Below are 23,922 nucleotides of genomic sequence, written 5' to 3'. Positions count from 1 at the left end.
CCCATATTGATAATTTAAATTAAACTAGCTTTACTCCAGTCCATTAGCCTGACATGTCATACTCAGAATCTAGTCTGACATTATGGGGCGTGTTTCAACCGAACCAGGAAAGAAAGTGCCTCTGCACTCAATTAAATAGACCAACAACCAATCAGAGCAACAGAGTATGCAACTTATGTTGAACTTTTGCTAAATCCTGTGGAAAGGATGGCAAAACCTCTTTCCCATGGATAAATGCCTTGATCGCGGTTCTCTGTTTCTCTTTTAAATGAATGCGCTGTTGATATCTTCTATAACAGCGGAATCTACACATCTCAATTCTCCAGTGGCCGCCGTCTTTGTTGTAAATTAATTCAACCCTAGCGCTCTTTGGTGATGTGGTTGATTATGTTACTGTTGATCATCTGTCCATCATGGTATAAAGCCCGCCTTGACCCTTTCATTGGTCCGAACAGCTTTGGTTCGAGCATTGTTACTCCACAACGGATCAAATCTAGACCGAACTTCCCAACTTCAAATGTCGTGGGCGGGGCTAAGTTTGTCTGGCATCCAGGCTACAAATCCATAGCAAAGCAGAAAAACTACTGTCTGGGTAAATGTTGGTACCACCATAATACCCAATGCAATGTTTTTTTCAGTACCTTCTTGTTTAGACTGCTTTAGGCCTAATCTTTATTTTTGATACAAACAATGGCTCAAATGACAAAAGTGTAGTGCGAAAGGTGTCACTCGATTGACAAACCCAACTCTGCAGTTCTCACAACAACAGAGCTTTTTAGCCTCTTTTCGCTCATTGAGAAACTCTTGACAACCTCAACTCAGCAGCAGGCCTCAGTTGTTGGTTAAAAAAGAAATCAAACCCACTGTACACTACCTGTCCAGCAACAAACAGCACACACAGTGACTAGCTGACAGACTAGCTGGTGAACACAGTGGAGCATTTAGCAGTCACATATTTTCCTCGGAAGTTGGTGGAGACACAAAAGAATTAAAAGGAGAGTGAATATTGAACTTTAGGTGGCCACATACACAACTCAACACAAATTAATGCAAATGTTGCCCTGGATGTGCAAATAGGCAACTGACTGCTGACATGTTTACCAGAGCAACATTGGGAGATGCTTATGTGTCAGTGTTTTGTTTTAAGGTTGTTCTGCTGCCCCCCAAATGGCCACAAAAAAACAATTAATGCAGCTTTAGATCAAGAAGCACATACATTTCCTTTGAGAAGGGAATATCAATGAGTAAACAAGCTGCAGAAACTGATTTGACGTTTGATTCCAACGCTTGGCACTTTTTGATACTCAATGCCACAAAAACATTTAGTCACTACCAGAAAAGTACTGGGGTTCGATACCAAGCCCTAAATATAAACAGCGGAGATTTTTATGTCCTCTTATGATGACACTAAATACTTATGAACTTACAACAACAACTCACAAAAAAAGAATTGGTGCAGCAATGTTTAGTTTCCTTTGTGTTTTCTTTTAATGTGTTCCCAAGTGAAGGGTAGTTTTTAATAACACATTTGTTGTGGTTTTTCTCTGTTGTTAGTGGTTGGCAATGCTTTTTAGTACAAACTGATTTAAAGAGTCCCTGTGACGTTCCTTCCATGCACACAGAATGTGAGTAATGCTGGCTAATAGATCAGTAATCTCCCCCTCAGTTTAATATACTGAATCTCTGCAATGATTTGTCATTTCACTGTTGATCTGCATGGAAAACTGTCATTAATCCAGGCACGAGAAAAAAACTCCAGTCCTCATAATCCTAATATCCTGGCTCTGCAAAAACACACTGCAAGTCAAAGTGACACTTGACAGCTCATTTACTTCCAAGAGGAAATGCTGCCGTTCCCACATAAAGCATTGTTGAGTCTGTTTTGTTATTCCACTGTGGTTTTTCACACCTTTCAGCCAAATATGACATGTAAGCATTCCATTGCTGCCTGTAAAGATGTGGTTATCACAGTATTGTTAATAGTGCATGTTGTTTTTCCAGTGCACTGCTTTCATTTGTGCTTAAGAAAGTATGCTGGACATGATTACAAGCCGATTTTTAACAATATCCTTAATTATCTAAGAAAAGTTTTGGTTTGGCACATTGAACCTTGACAGTTGGATTTCAGACAGAAACATGATACATATACACACACAATATTACAGGAAAAAGTTGGTTTTAACAAAAGGGACGTGTAATAAGATTTCACAAAAGGAAACCAAAGTTTTGTCATGTGTTGGCAAATAAATACAGTTAAATTTAGCCAAATTTTGGTTAAAATCAGGAACTAACTGACCACGTGTAAACAAGATTATGAATCTGACCAGAGATTAGATGCCATCTTTCGATGCTGAATATTTTTTGACAGTCTGGTCCACAGACACGTTTCTGTCCGACCTAAAAATTAAGGTTTGATATCCAGTTTTGTTCAATATATAAAAACATTTATCATCATGAAAACACAATTGTGCCGATTTTTAAACAGAGACTTTTTAAAAAGTGGAATGAGTTAACCTGTGTTTCGGTGGACCACTTGTCTTGCCATTTCGCGTTACCTTTTGCAAAGTACCTCCAAAACACAAGTATTCGTCTGTAGGGCTGGATAATAAATTGTCAATTTAACAACATTATAAAACTCTTACCAACCTGAATGTATTCAATAAATGTCTAACGTAGAACCTACATTAAGCAAGCAAGCAGAAATTCAACCAACCTGTCACCCAGTATATCTTCAACTCGTCAGACTCTAATAAAACAGGAAAAACATATCAGAAGTGAGACAATGTGAGAAAGGAAATACATGCACTCATGTATAAACAAGACAATGAGTCTAAAGCCACTAGTCTAGTGGCTATGTGAGGCTCATTGTAAGGAAAACCATGGCGCTATATTATATGGCAGTGGATCACCAAAATCATTACAATTCATCCTGTGGGCACCACAACTTTCAGTAGCAAATTTTATTGCAATCCATCTAACATCCATCAAACATTTGTTTGAAATATTTCAGTCTGGACCCAAGTGGCAAACTGATCAACAGAACGACATTGCCAGCCATTGAGCCACGTGACCAGATAGCTAAAAAATATAATTTTAGAGTTTAAGTCATATTTTTAGCCTTATGTATGTGTTTTTAAAAACATCTCTAGATGATCATTGAAATTCCTCTCACAACACTTGGCATTGGGGACGTTTATATGCAGAACTGTGCTTTATTGATAGCTCGGTTATAAACCTCATATTTAATATGAAATGATAAAGAAGACATTTACAAGCATAGTTGCAGTCTTGTGTTGGTCCCTGCACATCTCATTGATGGATCTTCTATTATGAAACTGTCTCTTTAATTCTCCAAACACACTATTTGATGTGTATGTTATGAATGCTTCAGGGGGCGACAGACTTGATGTAGCGGTGGAATATTTAAGCATGTAGGTTTTCAACTGTATTTAATCTATTCTAAGGATCTTCCCAGATATCAGTATCCACTGTTTGATTTGTTCTCTCATTTTCTTCCTCTCCCATTCAGATGCAAGTTTTTCAGTTTGACGGAGACTCCAGAGGACTACACCATTATTGTCGACGAGGAAGGCTTTAAAGGTGGGCCTCTCTTTGTGGATCTTTAAAGTCGCTGTGGCAACCATAGATCGGGGCGGCAGGAAAAGATCACATTGTGTAACCTCTGATTCTCTCCAGTCCCACGTAGCTTCAGCCGCCAATGGTTGAGCACACTTTGCTATTATGGATGTTAGGCCAAGCTGCCAGTGGCTGTGTTTTGTGGTTGGCTGATTAAGTGAATTCATGTCATTACACACCCTTTTCCAGGGTGACCCTCCCTGGTTACCCTGGAGACTACAGGCTATTTGTTGCATAACTGCTGCAGGTATTTTCTTCTGGTGACTGGCTCTGACTGTGTAGGTTTCTGTTTTCTGTTGAAATAAACTATGATGCTCAAGCAAGCAATGTTAGATACATGTTTTACATTCCAGAATACACTGAAAATATATTTTTCTACCCTTATTCATATAAACAGAATATGTCCATATGCATCTAAAAACAGATGATTAGGCCTAAATACTGACGTGAACATTATAATGTCTAAGAATTATTACACAATCCAATCCATTGACAGTTACTTATTAAGGTGAGCGTGCAGTAAATGTTAGTCTTGGGTTAATATTATTGAATATCCTGTTTAATAAAAGGTTGTTGATTAACTGAACTAGACTGAGTTTGACTAATATTTCAGATAATGTTTTGAGATAGTAAATGCTTTTGGTACACTCACTACAATGCTATTACATATTAACATTATTAATTAGCTTTTCAATCATTATTAGGGCTGCAACTAATGAATATTTTCATTTTTGATTAATCTGAAGATTATTTTCTTGATTAATCGACTAATTGTGTGTAAATGTTAAAAACTAGTTAAAAAAAAACGCCTATGACAACCTCCCTCAGCCCAAAGGGATGTCCTTAAATTGCTTGTTTAATTCCACCAACAGTCAGAATCCCCCAAAAAATTTCATTTTCTATTATACAGTATATGATAAAAACAATACAATATACTATATATATATATATATAGTGTATATAATCCTTCAATCAACTTAATGATTAATCAAGTAATTGTTGCAGCTCTAATGCAGTTTTATTGCTAGTGTTTTATTGCTTATAAATACTTTGTAAAAGGAACAGCGTGGCTACTTCTGCCTCATTATTTCTATAATGTGGAGGAAGGGCCGGTTTAACTTGCATCTCAAATATTCTTGAGTCTTTCTTAACTCATTAGGACCGGGGCAACATATGTATGCAAAATGTAAACCAAAATAGGGGTAGGTACCACTTTCTAGACTGGTATTTAGTAGGACAGGCAGAAAAGCTGGTCTAATACAGTCTGCTATGTCACTGACTCCGACACTGAAGAGTGGAGGGTAAGAATAATTTTGTATAATTCCACATAATAAAAAGATATTGGCAATAGCGCTCAATATATTAAAAAAAGTATGGGTAAAAAAAGATGAAAAACAGGAAATAGAACAAGGAATAAGGAACAACTATTAGTCATGCTCATTGCTAACGCTGACTTCTAGTTTCTTTCCTATTTAAAAACTTATGTTAAGAAATGTATCATTACTTGTGCATTTTTAGCAAAGAGCTATAACAAGTATAAAAAAAGATGTATGAACTGGCTGCAGGTTAAGCACTGTTGTACGTTATGAAAACACAGCTGTGTGTTACGACCACTGTTATAGTCTATTGGTAATGCCTGACCTTGTGTGAAGCCTAATAGCCTCTTTTAGTTAGTCCTAAATCAGGTCAAGTCACCTCTCCTCAGGTTTTATTGGTTAATTATGTGAACTTGTGAGTGACAGAACTGCTGCATTTGTGTTCTTTTTTGACATGACTGTCTGTCAATTCACAGAGCTGCCCCAGTCAGAGCACATCAGTGTTGCTGATGCCACGTGGTTGGCCCTTAACGTGGTGTCAGGGGGCGGCAACGCCTCCAACTCGCAACCCATCGGAGTCACCAAAATCGCCAAATCAGTCATTGCACCGCTGGCCGACCACAACATTTCTGTTTTCATGCTGTCAACATATCAGACAGACTTCATTCTGGTGAGTGTGGATTATAATGTTCCAATACTACTATCATTTGGTATCATTTCAAAATTAACGCTGGCAATAAATTCTTTTCTGTGAATCCCTTGTGAATGTGATGGTAGTCCCACACAGGACTGGCATACAATGCCAAATGGGCCTCGTTCACCAATAACTTCCTACGTTTTTTCTTAAATTTGTTGTATTTCTTCAAAAAAAATCAATTCATTTGTCATGTGTGGGATGGGGGGTAGGTCCTCATGTGTCCTCATTAAGAATCCTAGTGGTCTGAGGGTAGAACCTCCTGCTGAGCCTCTCAGTGCTGGCCTGGTGTATCCGGTTCCTTCTTCCCGACCTCAACAGGGAAAAAAGGCTGTTACCCTGCTGGTTCTTAAATGATTCTGCTAGCCTTTTTCTTGCATCTGTAAATATCCTTCAGGCAGTGTAAGACACCCCTTATTGTATGTTCAGACAATAAACCTTGTGTTCTTGTTTGTGCTGTTTCTGTACCAGACTAGACTAGAAATTGCCCAGTATTTAGGGAAATTTCCTCAGGCGTCTGAGGTATTTGCCTTGCCTTACTCAAAAAATCCCAAATAAGAAAACACTGGTGAATCTCAGAATCTTTGTGAAAACTGTGGATATAAAGAAGAAATTTCTTCTTAACAAATGGTTGGTCACTAAGGCCCAATAATAAACTATTTTATAGATAATAGTAATATAGGGAATTGCTAGAATTGTTGGGTCCTTGTAAATTATACAGTGTAGTCTAGACCTACTTGATATTATTAATTCAACTGAATTGAATACAGAGAGGCAGTTACAGAATTGAAAGGCTATTGAAGAAAAAAAATGCCAACAGAAAATACTATAAAAACAAAAGAAAATATCTTCTATGATGACTAATTCTACCCTTCGGTTTTTTGGAGGGGGATTTGAAATGTTTTATTTTTCATCCCGGACTCGGTTTAAAAACAAAATAAATGAAGTTAATCATGTTATTGATCAGGTTCACAGCTTGCTTCAAAAGTTGAATTGTTTGTCTATTATGCAACCTCTGGCAACACAATCGTCTATGATCAAAGTGGCTGGCATGAAAAAGCAATAACCTTGGATGTAGTGTACCTCTCACAGACCCACTTCCTTTTGATTTAGGAAGAAATCCTCTCTCCTACTGAAGCCTTTCCGACCACAGGCAGTGTTTTATTATTGCCTTGCTTTAGTGGAAAAACAAGTTCTGCTGAGCAGCATGTTTATGAAAATGGATGTTGATAATCTGTTATGTAAAGGGGATCAGCGGCTCTTACTCAGCCTCTTACTGGAATTCCAGGTATCCTACTCGGGTCTGTTTCCTGTTTCCTGTTTCCACACTGGCTGCTCCTACCCACAATCCTAATTACTGGTAAATCAGTTCAAAAAAAGGCACACAAAAAACTGCTGCGTTCACCCTGTCGCCCACACCCACCACCCTTCTTCTCCTTCCATCCTTGTCTCGCGCTTTGTCAAATTGCATTACCAAATCTCTGAGCAGACCAAAAAATAGACAAGCTTAAGATGTGTGTGTTGTTTTTCCCTGATAGGGTATTTTATGTTACATAAAGCCGTAAAAACCTGACCCAAATGTTCTCATTTAGACGGAATCATGACTATCCTGACTGAGTCAAGCCGCTCACAGCAGCTACACACCAGCTTTCTTCTTCTCTCTCTCACACACACACACACACACACACACACACACACACACACACACACACAAGTGACGCAATAGCTGTCACCCTCGGTAAGGAAACACTTGTGGTACTCTTTTTAACCAGCTTCAGAGTTCACCTTTGAGATATACCAAGGCTTATTGTCCATCCAATATACTCCGCTCCATTATATTTGATATATAAATCTTTATAGGTTTGTATAATGTTGAATCAATATACAGTAAATCTTACTGTGGAATTCCATTAATTTCATTTGATGGCAATATTTCAGAATACATTCAAATACAATTTTGATAATACCCTCAAGGAAGACCAATCACCCAAAAATCTGTGAACCTGTTTAAAAAAAAAAAAAGGAAATGCCTTTTGCATGTAGGTTGATTGTCTTTCTGATTCCTCCATGTTCCAAAGTTTGCTTTTTACCCACTACCTTCTACCCGAACTAATAACTTAATTTCTGTAAATCCTGTTTTCGTCAGACATAGAAGAAACATTTCACGATGTTATCCAACATTTGTTTTCAACTCACTCATTCATTTCTTTTGTCTTCAGGTACGAGAGCGAGATCTGCCGATGGTCATGCACACGCTGTCTTCCGAATTCACTTTGCTCCGGGTGGTCAACGGAGAGACTTTTGCTGCTCACGATCTGGGAGTCACCAATGGCTTTGTAAAGCCTAAACTCGGTAGGCATAAAAAACAAAAAACATATACCGGTATGTTTATTTTTGTATAGAAGCATCTATCGAAGAATGGTAACATGCAGGAAGTGACCACGTTTAACAGCAACCCAAACTGCTCGAACATTTCCATAATATATCAGAGTAAAAAAAGCATTTTAAAACAGTTTGGGAAACTTTTGTTGGACTTAAATTGCTCTACACACATTTACAGTTTTCAACACTGGTGCAACATCTGTTTAACATCAAAATGCCTGCTGAGAGATTTCACTCTGACATAACTATTTCAACTCTGAGTACTTTAAGTCCTTCTCTCACGTATTGGTTCTGAAGTTTAGCTTGAAAGTTCATTACATAGCAGTTTTAAAAAATGTGATGAGATTGATTAATAAGTTGCTTGCCCTAATTTAGTCAATCATCTTTGTTTTTCAGTGCCCCGTCCCATCATTCACCCCTTATTTAGTCCCAGCAACATGTTCTGTGTGACCAGCCTGGACCCAGACACACTGCCCTCTGTAGCCACCCTGCTCATGGATGTCATGTTTTACTCTGGAGGGTAAGAAAGTGAAATGATTTAGTGTATGAAAATGAGAACTTATGGACAAAATCTGTCAGTTGTGAGTGTCAGAGTGTCAGTTGTAGGATGCTATCTACAACAGCTGTGTAAACTAATATCTTTACAATCATGTAAGCACAGAGGAACAAAACTAAAAAGATCAATTTCTTCTTGTATTTTGCTTGTTTTAAATCAAAAACCACTCGAAGAAGCTTGTTTTCTTTACTTGTTGTGTAGCAGTATTTGTAATTACTTTACTTGAGTCGTATTTAACCCTGCTAGCAGTGGTGTTCTGGGGATGGAAAAGTCATTTGGTTGGTCTACCACTTTTGACGCAGGCAGACAACACAGAAATATGTCAAATGTTGTGTGGAATACCATGAAACCTGTACAGATTCATGGTCCATAGAGGAAGAATCCTAATGACTTTGACGATTGACATTTTTGGTTGTCTTCTAAATGTTTCAAGGGTGGAGTGTATATTTGGTTCAGACATCAATGTTCCCCACAGGGTGATTTAAATCATTTCAATCTTCTTCTTTTTGGGGCCAAAACGCTTTGAAATGTAAATTATACATTTGGTGTATTCTGTTAAAATTTTTATTTTTATAGTTATTATTAAAGGAAAGACAAAAAACATCAATATAACTACACGTCATTTAACTGGACACGACTGTAAGTGTAAGGTCATGAGGTGTGAGATTACCAGAATGCGATTCCTGCGTTACCAGTTCAAACACATTAACTGTTGTGCCTTTCTCTTTCCAAAGTCCAAAGGAAAGCGGAGCATCCAGCGAGGACTCCAGCCACATCCGCTTCTTCTCCTTCTCCCTGATCGAGGGCTACATCTCTCTGGTCATGGACGAACAGACAACTCAAAGGTTGAGTAGCAACAAACACATGTGACACAACAACGTATTTAAATTGCTGCTGCTGCTGCTGCTGCTTAACAACACGCTCTTTTGAGATGTTTTCTTTAAGTCAGACAGGGACATTATGTTGAGGAACAAATTTATGATTGTTCCGGGGGCGATTAGTTTGTTGCTCAGCAATAGCAGAGCAGTTGGGCTTATACAATGTACTTAAGTCACAGTGTGTTTCAGTCTGACTCATTCCTTCTTACAGAATACTCTCTAATTAAGTAGAAAGGGCTCCAAGAAACCTGAGCAGCTACAGATCCCATGGAGTTGCTCCTCTATTAGCAACACATTAGCATTGATCATAGTTCATTCACAAATAACATATCACTTCTATGGGTCAGTAATGTCTTATGAAAGACCAATCTTTCATTGTTTTTTCAAGTTCATATTTTGCTACTAAAGCATGTAGGTCAGCTTTGTCCCCACATTTGTACTACCTCATGTGTTGCCTTAAGGGAATAGGTCACCCATTTTTGCTCAACTTTACAATGGCTCTCTTTTTGAGCACGGCAGGTTGAACAGCAGTAACAGAATTCACCTGCTGATGTTCATCCGAGTGGTTAATAGTTAGCTTCTTCAGCTGCTGCAGCTCCACACAGTATCTGTTTGCTGTGCCAGGTGTCCACCACCTGTTAACTAGAGCAAAACAAAGACATCCTCGAAAGTAGAGAGAGTGAGGCAAAACATTTGAAGGTGATACATCTCAGAAGTCTTTGTCAAATATCAGATTTATTATTTTTCTAAAGTTTAAGAATTAAAAGTGAAATTGCATTTTTTTTTCTGCTCTGTTAATTACATTTCCTGTGGTCTCCTTTAAAAGAAAGATAAACAAAAGAGATAACTTTATATTTTTGGTTCATTCTGTGCATTGCAGGGGGTCCTCAGAGTCAATGCAGGGGGGCCACCAAAATTTTGTTAATTTTTATAAGTTTTCTTCAAAAACTAAAATGTTTTAGCACGAATCCAACATACTATTAGCTAATATAAATCCCAACTGATGATAGGCTTACTGGCCTATAGGTAAAGTAGTCATCCACAGACACAGTTCATCCTAAGGATTCACTGTGCCACATGTACGTTTAATATTAAGACATAATTGATAAAATCATGTCAACAATTATGAGGCTATTTCAATAGCTTAGTATTCTATGCAGTAAAAAGGTATGTATAAAGACTTTAGGCCGCCCTACATGTAATTTAGCACAGTATCATATTTTATAAATTGACCAATTACATGAGGTAACAGAAGTGCTAAGTGTATTGTACATATGGAAGAAGAAGAAAAATAAAATCATTGCAATACAATCATGAGCGCGTCACATGTGTGCACATGAGTGTTTAGTCCCTCGCGGCAGCACTCTTTTGGATTGCTTACAGCTGCAATAATATGATTTGTTTGTAATAATCTGTAAAGTTACTCCAACTGTCTAATGGCCAGGGCTGTCAATCACACATGTACATGCCCACTCAGAGGAGCATTTCTGACTGTAACAATATTCACAAATTCAAAAATCACTGTGACATGATTTTTGTCCGGAAAAAACTGAAAGTGCTTGTTGATTCAGTTTTACTCAAACGTTATATTCTGCCCCAGAAACGTAAAATGTATACATATACACTACCGGTCAAAAGTTTGGGGTCACTTACAAATTTCCATGCCACTCTATTATAGACATAATACCAGCTGATCTGAGTGGGTGGCTGATCTTTAATGCAATATCTACATTACCCATTATCAGCAACCCTTTATCCAATGTTCCAGAGGCACATTCTGTTTACTAATCTGATATCATTTTAAAAAACTAACTGAGAAAACACTGGAGAATCCTTTTGCAATTATGTAAGCACATAATGTAATTTGAAAACTGCTGCTCTGTTAATAAAAAAAACAGTGCAACTGATCTCAGCTGGTATTCTGTCTATAATGGAGTGCAATGGAAATTTCTAAGTGACCCCAAACTTTTGACCGGTAGTGTATGTATATATGTATGTATATATATATATATATATATTGAGCTGTAATCTGTTAATTTCTTTGTACTTTGTTCTCTTCAAGATTTCCAAACAACGTTCTCTTCACCAGTGCTTCTGGTGAGCTTTGGAAAATGGTTCGCATCGGGGGACAACCTTTAGGATTTGGTGAGTTTTATTCGCCAATAGGCTAGTTAGGCGTGGCTACTAACAGGCCATATGTTGGTAAAGATGAACAGTAACAGGATCAGAGATTAGCCCATCTCCAAACACAATGTATGCTGAAGCATCGGTATAATAATTATACTCAAATTATTTATGAGAACTACAGATTCCACAAACCAACCTACTTTTAGAGAATTTCACAGCAGACGATGATTTCATCTCTCAGCAGCAGTTAACAGCAAATTTAACAACTTTTTTTCAGCTTTCAGGATCAGAGTTGATGTGTTGAATCTTAAAGCATCAGGCGACTAATCTGTTCGGCTGGTGTCGATTGGTGCTGCCTGCCTGTGTGATCCAAACAAGCAGCTAACACAGTAAATACATACAGAAAACTAGTTTATGATTTCATGTGGAAACTGTTGTAGCCAGTGCTTGTTTTCCCTAAAAGAAAGTTGGCAACAATGCTCTGTGCAATTACCAATTCATGAGTAGAATGTTCTATAGAAAGTGTCTTTTTTTGGCTATTGTTTCAACATGTTAAAATGACATTTGTGGTTTGTGCAAATGTCACATAAAAACTGTAATGATGGATTGTTTTAACATTAATAATGGGACATTTAATAGTGTATAATGTCAGATTTAGATGTACTTGTTGAACAAGTGTGATCCTGTGTTGGATCTTGTACTGCAGTGATTCCCAACCAGCATACCTGTAACTCAGTGGGCAGGGGAAGACAGTGGAGTTGCTCATCTAGTTTGAAAAAGTAGAAATTATGATATGTTAAGGAGTATGATTACAAGTTGGTGTGATTATTGTGCAATAAATACAGCATAACTACCAGCGCAGCTCACACCAACCTGCACCTTCAGTATTTTTCTACAACATTGAATATTAATGACCAAATAAGCAACCATCAAGCACGTTAAAGTTTGGGAACGACATCTTTAGGTATCATGTGTTAAGAGTTTAACATTCCAAAACTGACAAACTGTTTCTACATAGTGAATACTAAGGACGTAACCACGGCAAATCGTTTTTCTGTGGAAAAAATACATTTTGGAAAATTAGATTGTATGAGTGTGAGAATCGACTAGTGTGGACTTCAATGGAAAACAGGAAATAAACAGAGCTTTGGATTAACACACCCTTTATGGCTTTCTGTCACATCTACAGCAGTCAGATTCACTGTGTTCCCTCGGAAGGAATCACTGCACATGGCTTGGCACTTGTAATGACATTTGAACATGTTTAGAGGCTAAAAACACGTTTAAAACTTGCCCTGTTTAAGCCTGTTGGGTGCTAACTCTAGCAGGAGGATAACACGGTGTAGGCAGCACAGATTGTTTTTGTTTTTCTTGCTACTGACAGCACCCCAAATTTCCAGACAACAAAGCTTGTGTTGAAATCGACTGGATTCTCTTTTAATGAAGGGGTGCTCATTTGATTAAAAGGCTGGGAACAACTGCTGTACTATGTCCATACACACGTACTGTAAGTGATATATAATAACAGTCAGTAATATAGCATATCATTTTTATTTATTTTTTCGCAGATGAGTGCGGAATCGTGGCTCAAATATCAGAACCCCTGGCAACGGCTGACATTCCAGCTTACTACATTAGCACCTTCAAGTTTGACCACGCCCTGGTAAGACGGAACCTCTCAATGCAGTTACAGTATTTTGACTCAATACTGTGTATCTGCTGGAGAGCTGCAGCAATTAGTTCATTAATTGATTTGCCAAGCAATAAACGGGCATGAAACAAGCATTAAAAATGGGGGCAAAAACAAAAGTGTTGCGTTTATACTCATTAGGCAGAATGGCTAAATCTAAAATGAATCTAAAAAGGAACTAGTAATTAAAGTTATCAAATAGATATAGTGGAGTAGAAGTATAAAGAAACACAAAATGGAAATACTTGAGTAAAGTACATGTACCTCACATAAGTGCTGGCCTTAGGTAAATGTCCTTTTTTACATTCCAACACTGGATTTTAGACTTTTGGTCAGACAATACAAGACATTTGATGACGTCACTTTGGTATCTAGAAAATTGTAATGGAAATGGTTTTCTGATGTTTTACAAACAAACAATCGTGAGTAGCGGTCTCTACAGTAAAATGCAGCTGTCAGAATGTTCTAAAGCCTCAATTCTTCTCCAGGTTCCCGAAGAAAACATCCAAAGTGTGATCGGAGCTCTGCGGACCAAGAGCACGGCACAGTGAAGGAAAACGAAGACTGGTTTTCAAAGTAATTTCGTTGATCATTTATCATGTCCAAAAAGTGCCAAGAGCTTAATAGCGGACTACTGTGGATCGGCTCTGAAAGGAAGGGATCTAACCACAAAGTGTGGCTGGGGAGTGTGACGGTGTGTTAGGGACGCCTTTGTTACTCGGCCATTTTCTTTACCCCCACCCCTCCTTGGCACTCGAGGCCCTCCACTGCCTGCTCTGGTAGTTGTTGCTTTAGTTTATCCGACTGCTTCGTTTCCTTTCTAAAAGCTGCTTCTTCCCACTCCCTGACCCTCATGAGCACCATACTGTATTAGTTGCATAATTCCTCTCATGGAAGGATGACGAATGTACTCTCAAAAACAAAAGAAATATTATATCAAGCTCTCCATAAGTTTTGTTTAGTTTTCCACAGGTAATGTCTCAGTGCCAAGATGTTTGAATGCCTAAACTGATGCCTTTGTCAAAAATACTATACGTGTGTGCAATTGTAGGAGACAATTTTTGAGACAGCCAACGATGACATAGCCCCTGGTTGAATAATATGGTGTGTGTGTGTTTTTTTGGTGCTTTTAGTAGCTGTTGAACATCTTTTATTCACAGCAATGATCTGACTGTTGGAGTTCATTGTTAAATTTAGATGCTTGGTCTGGTGGAACATGAAGTAAATCCAAGATCATGATGAGGAAATTCAAATTTTTTGTGTTTTAAAAATGAATACAAATTCACACTGTGAGCAACCTGGTGGTGATGCGTCACTTAAAATTAGATCTATAAATATGTGTTTGTTTGTTTTTTTATATAGTTTCTGTGGCTAGTAACCACAATTTTTGTCTCTAATCATAGACATCAGAGAGCATATACATTGGGATTAATTTATTATTTAATCTAAAAAAAGCTAGAGGGATAGTTTTGATCTTTTAGTTGGGGTAGTATGAGGTACTTATCTATTGTCAGTGTGTTAGCTACAGTAGATGGCGGTCGGCACGGCCGCCGTTTAGAGAAGCAGACATGAGTTCTGACACAGAAGCTAAGCGATGTACTGCTGTGGACAGTGTCTGGCGAGTCCACACAACATTCCTGGATAGAAGAAAAACGTGCTCTGGTTGATCAAAGGTTGTTTAGTCATGCAACAGAAAACTTAGATTGGACAGACTGTCTGAATTTACCCTGCAGAGATCTGAGGAGAAGTTAACCAAAGTCCACAGAAATTGACCAGAGATAATAAATAAATAAATAAATAAATAAATAAATATATACAAATTCTAACACAAAGGAAGCGGCGGGTGAGGAACATAGTTTAAAAAACAGGCTACATCGAAATTATTCCAAGTGACATACATGAGTAGGCCCCCAGTACATTCTCTGTCTTGTAAGGGGTCCTTGGCTAAAAACTGATAGAGAAACCTCTGCTCTAACTATTCCTTCAACAAAACAAGCAATTATATCTGAAAGAAACTTGTTGTTTTCTGGTCACTGCTGATGACCTAATGATCATGTTGCTCGCAGTGTGAACCAGCAAAAAGACCCAATGATAAAATGCAATGACAAAAATGTTTTGCATCTACAGTAGTAATAAATTACTGAGCCACTTTGACAATGTACAAGAATAAGCTATGGTTCACACAGGGATGGAGCCCTGGTGTCCATTTCTAGGTGTTGAAGCTGCCCCTCTCCTGCCCCAGTCTGCACTTTAATGCAGGTTCCACCCTCACAGGCCTGCTGTACTGATGTGAAAACAGGGGGGGGGGGTGCTATTTACTGTAGAAAGTTCCTGTCCACATGGGTGACAATGTTTTTCTTTCTTTCTTTTTATTATACACCACCTTGCACCTGACCAGTCTTCTGGTCAGATTTGATTAGTAGAAACCCTGTATTTATCAGTGTTAAAACAGGAGGAAGGTGACATTTCTTCTGATTCCATTTCAAAGAAAAACATGTTGAAAGCTTTTCATTTGGAGCTTCTTGTGTGGAAAAAAATAAACAAGCTTTTCTTTTCTTTTTTGAGCCCAGTTTTCACCAATTTGTCATTTTTGCTGGCTTTACTTAACAACGGGGGGTTGTTCTCTCACTGTTATTTGCTCCCAGTGTGTACTGTAGGTCAATAAGCTGGTGATGTCGCTGCCCAACGTGGTCGTCAAAGCCTCAAGATAAATCAGATTCTCAATCAAATTTTGGAGTATTTTGACATAGATATTGGACAATGATATGCGACAGATTGAAAGAATGTTATCTATGAGTTAATAGAATGTAAAGACATCATTATTAGTACTATACAAGTATTTTTTAAAGTCATTAACAGTATATTATCTTCAGCTAATAAACAATGGTGTTACTTCAGAACTACAGTATTACTAATTTTAATATGTCAAAAGTGGCGTATCTCGACACGTTGATAAACATAAAACCATTTTGAATTGCATCACAATGCCAAAACGGGTTTATATCCAAGTTGGTTTTTACAAGAAAATGTATCTTGGTATTGTGCTGCATGATGAAAAACAAGTACTGCAAAAGTCAACAATCATAAATATTACATTAAAATGTGCAATAAAAATGTACATTCAAAAAGTGTAAAAGTAAAGGAGACTACATGACAAAGCAATATCTATATAATGTTTGCTGTCATGAACTGTCCTTATGAGCTAATACCAGACCAAGGATGTAGCCTGAGTACATTGAACTGAGCAAAGGTGCGTTTTGTTGCTTTAATGCTTTGATTTGTAAAATAATATGTGGTATTTATTCTTTTAAGTTTAATAGTCTCATTTAAATGCCCATCTGGACTTTTTCTGTAATGAAAGCATAAAAGTAAAACCAAAATCAATCACAACCTCAGTCATATTGAGAAGTGTAAGGCTGCATGGTTTGCTAAGTGGTTAGCACTTCTGCCTCACAGCAAGAAGGTTCGTTCGAATCCAGGTCGTTCAGGGCCTTTCTGGGTGGAGTTTGTATGTTCTCCCCGTGTTTGTGTGGGTTTCTTCCCACCATAAAGACATGCATGCTATCTCAAGGTAGGACTACAGTTGAAACAATAGCCGATTGGCTAACACTGGCGCATTCACAGAAATGTTGATTAATGTGCATTGTCCTAACCAAATAAATAAAAAATAACTGAAGCCTTTAGGGGTTGTACACCTGTAGTTATATTGTAATTTGAGTCACATTTTTATGTGAAAAATCCACATTTAGTGCACACACCTGCCCTTGTGTGGACTCCAGTGATACCCTTCCTCCACTCCAGCCTGCAGCACATGGACGACAGCAGGGAAGACTGCAGGTAGATCAGTTGTCTGTATTATTTGACCTGAGTAAACAAAGCAGAGAACAGCCGGGTCCTTATTGCCTCCACACGCCACCTTTTTCTCTGCTTCAGCTCACTTCCGCACACAGAAGGGGGTGGAGGGCTGTTCCAGCTGCAGACACCCTCTGCAGAGCAGGGTTAAGGAGAGGACATGGTCTGTTAGTGTTTTCCCTTATCACGATCATCTTTCTCCTTACATAATCTCCGACAGTTCAACTCTGCCGCTCACTGACTTCGGAGTAAAGGCTTGGGCTTTACCTACAGGGGTAGAAAGAACTAAGTACATTTACTTGTATTACTGTAACTATTTCAATTACAGTAAGTATTTCAATCTCCTATATTTATGTAAAATCTGAATCTTAAACTAATATAGTTTATATATATATATATATATATATATATATATATATATATATAGTAGAGTAAAAATTACAATATTTCCATCTGAAAGTAATGGAGATAAGTAACATAAACTGGAAATACTCAAGTACCTAAATATTCCACTTAAGTAAAATGTATTTAGCTACATTCTAACAGTGGTGGAAGATTCATTTGGAGCCTTTACTTAAATAAGAATACTGTGTAAGGCAAGGCAAGGCAAGGCAGCTTTATTTGTATAGCACATTTCAGCAACAGGGCAATTCAAAGTGCTTTACACAAAATCAGTTAAACAGATAAAACACAAGTAAAAACAGTTAAAAATCATAAGCATTAAAAACCGGTAAAACACATGAATAGACAGTTAAAAAAAATAGACACATAAAACACAAGAATAAAAGTTACAGTGCAGCATAAGAAAGAAATGAGCATTAATTTAAAGAAAGGCAGCATCAAAAAGGAAGGTCTTCAGCCTTGATTTAAAAGAACTGAGAGTAGCAGCGGATCTACAGGTTTCTGGGAGTTTGTTCCAGATATGAGGAGCATAGAAACTGAAAGCTGCTTCACCACACTATGAATATACCACACTATGAAAAAAAAAACATGCTTTGAAAAATATTACTTAAGCACAAGTATGTATCATCAGGAAAATTTTAAATTAAAATTACGCCAAAAGAAATCACCACTGCTTTCTAATTAAGTAATCAGTTGTATGCACAGGCTCATGTCTGTCTATGGGAAGTTTTTTTTTTAAAATAAGCACCGACCTAATTATTACTTTTGAGTACATTTTTACACAAGTAGTTTTACTGTTACTTGTGTTGAATATTCTTGTACTCTTTAGACCCGTTTCCCCCTCAGTCCCACTCACTGCAATTAAAGTAACTATTCAAATCTCAAGTAGAGCTGCAAACACAAGAACATCTCATCACTGCTAATTGAAATGCTGATCTTGCCCTGCTTGATCGACTTACATTCTGTTGAGGTGCGAGGCCACTGGTGGGAAACCTCCACCCACAGACATGACAAATCAAAACTTTACGAGTGAGGTATAAATAGCAGTGAGTCAGCACTTCACCCTGACAAAGCCGGATATCAGCAGCACATTTTCCTACCACACAGTTTACTGCTGTCACCTTACAGGATTTCCAGCCATGTTTACCTGAAATATGGAGCTGCACTGTTGTTTGTAACGTCCACATTCAATAACCTCAACAATAGTCCTCAACTCAAGGTCCACTTACTGGCCTTTTCTGGAGCTTTGAACCACATCTTAACGTTAAATTACAGCAGCTTTAATTAATATTTCTGTAATAATCAAAAGGGTCGCTCGTAGCAATTATACAGAGAATCCTCATCTAAATGTGCAGCTCCACTCCGCGTCACAGAGCTTTTAGCTGTCCGGCCTGTTTTGCTTCACTCTCAGAGCTCTCATAGCGGGAACAGGAAGTTTAGCTAATAGCTAGTGTACACCTGCCCATCTGCTCAGCGGTGAACATAGTGGAGCATTTAGCAGCGAACGCCACATTTGAGGTACTTGTACTCCTGTAGATAATTGTGAAAAAAAATCTGGTTTTGTTCTCAAATCGTCCGTGTATAATCACATCCTGCCTGACGGATAGATCACAGGTTGTATTTTTTTTTTTTTTGCTCACTCAGTAGTTTTGTCATACATACATTTCCATACTCTCTGAGAGGTCCCCGAGTTGTTACAATGATGAATGGCCCCAGAATGCAGGAACTTGGGGGGGAGGGAGCTCAGCAACAGTCCTGGTGTGATTGTACTGACTTAGCCACATTTACTCTACTGTAAGAAAGAAACTGTCCCTCAGCTGCTACAGTATTATGTATGTATACTTTACTATTATTACTTTATTAAAGGTCCATGACTTGGTGCTTTTTGTATGCTTTTACATAGACCTTGGTGGTCCCCTAATACCAAATCTGAAGTCTCTTTCCCAAAATTCAGCCTTGGTGCAGAATTACAGCCACTAGAGCCAGTCCCACAATGAGCTTTTCTTATTGAGGAGAGGGGGGGGCAAGGTGGAGGCTAGGGGTGTGGCCTTGATTAACTGCCACTTTGTTCTTTTGAAAGCCATGATGTCTCTCTCTCCCATGGGTGAGCCAAATTCTCTGAGCGGGCAAAGCAGAGAAAAGTGAGGTAACCTTGCCCCTTATGACCTCACAAGGAGCAAGATTCCAGATTGGCCCATCTGAGTTTTCATTTTTTCAAAGGCAGAGCAGGATACCCAGGTCTCGGTTTACACCTATGGCCATTTCTAGCCACTGGGGGACCATAGGCAGGCTGGGGGGACGGATATTAATGTTAAAAAACCTCAAAAAGGGACATTTTCATGCTATGGGACCTTTAATAGGAGGGGGACAGTTTCGGTTTAAAAGCTACATTTGAATCCAAATCTCCAAATTAGAAACCAGAATTTCTAAATATTGAATTGTATAAATTGTATGATTGCACATTTCTGAATGGTCAACAGACTTGTCGTTGCGCTGATTTAAAAAACTAAGTTACAGCATTTATAATAATTATTAGTTACAGTATTTTGAAAATGCTTTGGTAGTTTTATTGTGCAGCAACTCTTGTATGCCAATAGCCAGATTCTTATTTTTAAACACAAAATGCTGTCCTTGCATACAGAGTACAAAACACTAAATCACAAGCGCAGTCCTCAGAATACACCAACCACATATGAGCAGCTTCCTAACGCCTGTTATTAAGCGTTTAGATCACTGAATCAATGCAAAATGGGTTTTCAAGTGTATGCATATTTTCATATCATTAGCCTGGTGAGCGGTACTGAAATAGGAAAGTGCTGGCTTCTTCGCCCCCATTAAATGTGCGGCAGTGTTGGAAAGTTTGATGAAAAATTTCTATTCTTTTGGTCAGGGTTTCAATGTATTGACTTTCTGTCACACCAGTGTCAATAACTGTAGCTGTCTGTATTTTAGATGAGGAAATGACACACTAATAGAGGTTTGACGTCTTGTATAAAAACAAACTCTGTGGTTGATACAAAACAGAGAAAGTAAGACGATGCAGTGAACATCAGTTGTGTCTAAATGTAGAATTAACTGCAGTGTTGAGTCATTATCACACTCCGTTTACAGCAATACAGCATGTTGAATAACTTACATAAGCTTTCATTAACTGTACTTTTCCTTATCGGCATTTGTATAAATATGGGGAAATGTACAGTATATTTGTATAAAAATCATTGGAAGTGTACCAATTAAACAGTCTCTATTTCACTTATAATTAGTGTCAAACCTTCGAGGAAATCATTAGAAATTTCAAACCCGTAAAATAAATCCTTACATACATAGAGCTTTACCTTAAACTAATTTCCTTATTTATCAACTCAACTACTGTGGTGAATAAAAATACATTTATTTTGATATAGTATAATAAGTCATTTTCTCCATTGCAACTTTGCAACATGTGTTTATCCCTCTGAGGTCTGAGGGCATTTTAAGATGCATCTTCTTCAATTCTCCTTTTAAGTTTTCTGCATATAACCTGATCCCCATGTGTTTCATATCAAAAACAAACTCAGATTTCTGCATAATAAAACCCAAAATTGTTCCAAAGCAATGTGCAAGAGGTAATTTGGCCCTAAAGAGGAAATATTTCTCAAATCTCTTGTGAAAACACACCTACACTCAATTGTTTTGGTGCTTGAAATGAGTTTTCAAAAGTCTTGGGTTCACAAAAGTGGCGTAATATATGAATAAAATAGAAAATAAATGTCTATAATTAAATTGTGTATGGAATGTTGTCAAACATTGCTTGGACTTGCCTGTGTGTATTTTGTCCTCAGAAGGATAATGGCACTCAACACTGGGGGAAAAGTGGGTTTATCCTCAAATACAGACTGGGAGAACGACACGTGACATAAAACACTATATGCACAACATGCCCGCATGCACTAATGACCCACGTGTTTACGTTTTGAGATTGATTCCCTACCCTCACCTCCATTTGCACTTAGCAGCGAGATAATCTTTTGTTGTAGATTGTTTAGCTGTTTCTCGCTTTTACAAATGGTATAATATGTCACAAACACTTCACTGGCCTGCAGAGTGCCATAACATATAGTTTGAGATCATCCCAAAACTGTAAGAGTCAAATCACTTTATCCACTGCCCACATAATCCCTATAAACAGATATCTGCATATGCAGGTAAATGGTTTTATTAATTTTTTATTTATGTATCGGAAGTCATATGTATCCCTTTAGCTGAAATATTGTCTGGACCTAAAACCCCTACAAAAAGTATTGACTCTGACTGTAAACAATGCCGTTGCACGGAATAGGAAGTCTTGGCCCGAATACCCGCTGGTTACAACAGAACACCCAAAATAGTGTCTGTTGCCCCTAGAGGCTAAATCGTCACCAGACTAATAGCCAATTGGAACCCAGATTGCTGCCCATTTTTTTCTCTCAGCCATTTTCTTGTTTAGTGGCAAAAGAAAACATGACATTTTACAGTTTTACCCACCTATACACTGACTGATTTCTTGTAGAAAACCTACGGTTTATAAAACCCTGGGTCTTATTTTCTTAGTTCTGGCTATCATTTCAATCAGTTATGTTACATGGTACACGCTAAAGTAATTCATTACTATAGAAATGATGGCCAAAACAAAGTTGTAATTAGAGCTGCAACTGCGTCTTGTTTTGTTTGATCAAACCGAAAACATTCAGTTTTTAATTAGCGGAACATAAATCACAGAAAAGCAGCAAAAAAAAAAACTCACATTTGAGATGCAGCACCCAGAGATTTACTCACATTTTTTCACTGTTTTGCTTGGCGTAATCAATTAATCGTTTCAGCTCTAGTTGTAAGAAAACAAAATCTATCCTTTGATGGATTTCCCAGATGACCCGCATGCAGAGTTAAGTGAGCTGCTTCAGTGACAGTTTTCTGCAGAACCAAGCGCTCTGTACTCGGCTTGACGTCACCACCGGGCGGAGGGACACAAGGGTGCGCGTTGCCTGTGGAGAGCAGCTGGCTTCAAGACTCCAGCGCAGCCCCCAGTGGGCTTCCCGAGGCGCCCGAGGGTCAGCGGGAGGCTCGGCCAAACATCCAGCCTTTCATCTACTGCTGCAGGAACACAGAAGCTCACAGCAGGGACTTCACCAGCGCCACCATGTGGTCAACGCCACACGCTACATCCACTACTTGACCAGGCACAGTCACCTGATGAAAAGCACACACAGCTTAGAGGAGAAGATTGAGTAAAAACGTAGATTGTTCTTATCACTATTTGGTTCTGTTCACTTTTACTAACCACATTAATTGACATAAACAAGGTGAACTTTCTGCAACATGCATTTTCTTTCTAAATTTGAAAGTGGAGAAAAAAGGAAGGATGGCACAATGTGATAAGCAGTGTGAGCCCAACACCTTCAAATGTCTTGAGTTGACGTGCAAATGAAAGTCTGTGAGACTTTTGTCACAGACTTTCTGTACAGGGGGACATCTGTAGACCCTTCACACACATTTCACCCAAAAAAATGTTCTTTTTGATACAAAAACCTACAAATACAGCCATTATTAAACAACATATTGTTTGGATGGCTTTGAAGGACTTGTGGGCTTAGGATGATAAAATAATTTTGCTGTAAAATGTTTAACAATTTTTCCACTCATTTAAGTATGAAGAAACAAGGAAAATGCATTACAGAGTATGCACATTCTATTATGATTTAAAAAAAGATGAAGTCATATAAAAACCCTTATTATTCCATGCCCACAAATGTGTGTGGTTCTTCCTCTATACAGTACATCAGCTGCATAGTTGACTCTTGTTTACATGACTAATATTGAATCAGTGTTGTCTTACCCTCCACGGGAAGTACTGGTCGTCTCTCTTCCCGATGCCCAAACAACCTCTCACATTCTTCCCCCAAACGAAGAGCTCGCCTCGATCTGCAACGCAACCATCAAACATCAGCACGCTGTGAGGCTGAGCGCCTGCTGGGCCTCGACGCAGGGCAGCTGCAGTTTGAAGCAAGTCAAAGCTTTCAGCTGGATGATTTTTCAGACATGTAGAATATTATTAAAAAAAGGATAATAACAACCAGAATTCATAATATTCCAGTATAAATGTGTCTAAAAATGTTGTGCTGTCTAAACAATAGCCAATGTTCAGATGCTCCTCCTCCTTATTATAAAAAAAATTATTACACATATTAGATTTAAACAAAAATAATAAGTGAATAAAATCTCGTAAAATATGCTACAAGAAAACAGGTGCACACAAAAAGACAACACAAGCAGATGTTTAGGAATACAATCTCTTCACTCATCAATCAAAAATCAATACTTTAAAGCGGGTATCTTCAACAAGGGGTCCTTAGAGTATAGTCACTGCAGGGGGG

At 38.1% G+C, this 23,922-nt stretch overlaps 2 protein-coding genes and 1 long non-coding RNA gene across 4 annotated transcripts in view; 1 reads left to right on the top strand and 2 right to left on the bottom strand.

Annotated features, from left to right (window-relative positions):
• The window catches only part of castor2 (cytosolic arginine sensor for mTORC1 subunit 2), a 20,885-nt gene extending 4,920 nt beyond the window's left edge, over nucleotides 1–15,965 (top strand). The window contains exons 2-9 of the mRNA XM_032534262.1: nucleotides 3,530–3,600; nucleotides 5,429–5,622; nucleotides 7,866–7,998; nucleotides 8,425–8,548; nucleotides 9,319–9,429; nucleotides 11,525–11,607; nucleotides 13,158–13,252; nucleotides 13,768–15,965. Coding sequence (XP_032390153.1) covers nucleotides 3,530–3,600; nucleotides 5,429–5,622; nucleotides 7,866–7,998; nucleotides 8,425–8,548; nucleotides 9,319–9,429; nucleotides 11,525–11,607; nucleotides 13,158–13,252; nucleotides 13,768–13,830 — 874 coding nt within the window. The 3' untranslated portion in view covers nucleotides 13,831–15,965. The remainder of the gene's footprint in view (nucleotides 1–3,529; nucleotides 3,601–5,428; nucleotides 5,623–7,865; nucleotides 7,999–8,424; nucleotides 8,549–9,318; nucleotides 9,430–11,524; nucleotides 11,608–13,157; nucleotides 13,253–13,767) is intronic.
• Nucleotides 2,524–3,406, bottom strand: LOC116700800 (uncharacterized). Its single transcript, XR_004334738.1, has 2 exons — nucleotides 3,273–3,406; nucleotides 2,524–2,744 (listed from the first exon to the last, which is right to left on the bottom strand). It is a non-coding gene; the product is annotated as an uncharacterized LOC116700800 (long non-coding RNA).
• A 4,945-nt stretch (nucleotides 15,966–20,910) lies between the features above and the next one.
• rcc1l (RCC1 like) overlaps nucleotides 20,911–23,922 on the bottom strand; it is an 11,599-nt gene continuing 8,587 nt past the window's right edge. For both annotated transcript variants that reach the window (XM_032534253.1, XM_032534254.1), the window contains exons 11-12: nucleotides 23,385–23,470; nucleotides 20,911–22,738 (exon numbers count right to left, since the gene is read on the bottom strand). In XM_032534253.1, coding sequence (XP_032390144.1) covers nucleotides 22,661–22,738; nucleotides 23,385–23,470 — 164 coding nt within the window. In that variant the 3' untranslated portion in view covers nucleotides 20,911–22,660. The remainder of the gene's footprint in view (nucleotides 22,739–23,384; nucleotides 23,471–23,922) is intronic.

Source organism: Etheostoma spectabile, chromosome 13 (assembly GCF_008692095.1).
Source record: "Etheostoma spectabile isolate EspeVRDwgs_2016 chromosome 13, UIUC_Espe_1.0, whole genome shotgun sequence".
NCBI classification, from domain to species: Eukaryota; Metazoa; Chordata; class Actinopteri; order Perciformes; family Percidae; genus Etheostoma; species Etheostoma spectabile.
Note: the sequence above shows the minus strand (reverse complement) of the source record. Positions and strands in the feature narration are given on the sequence as shown.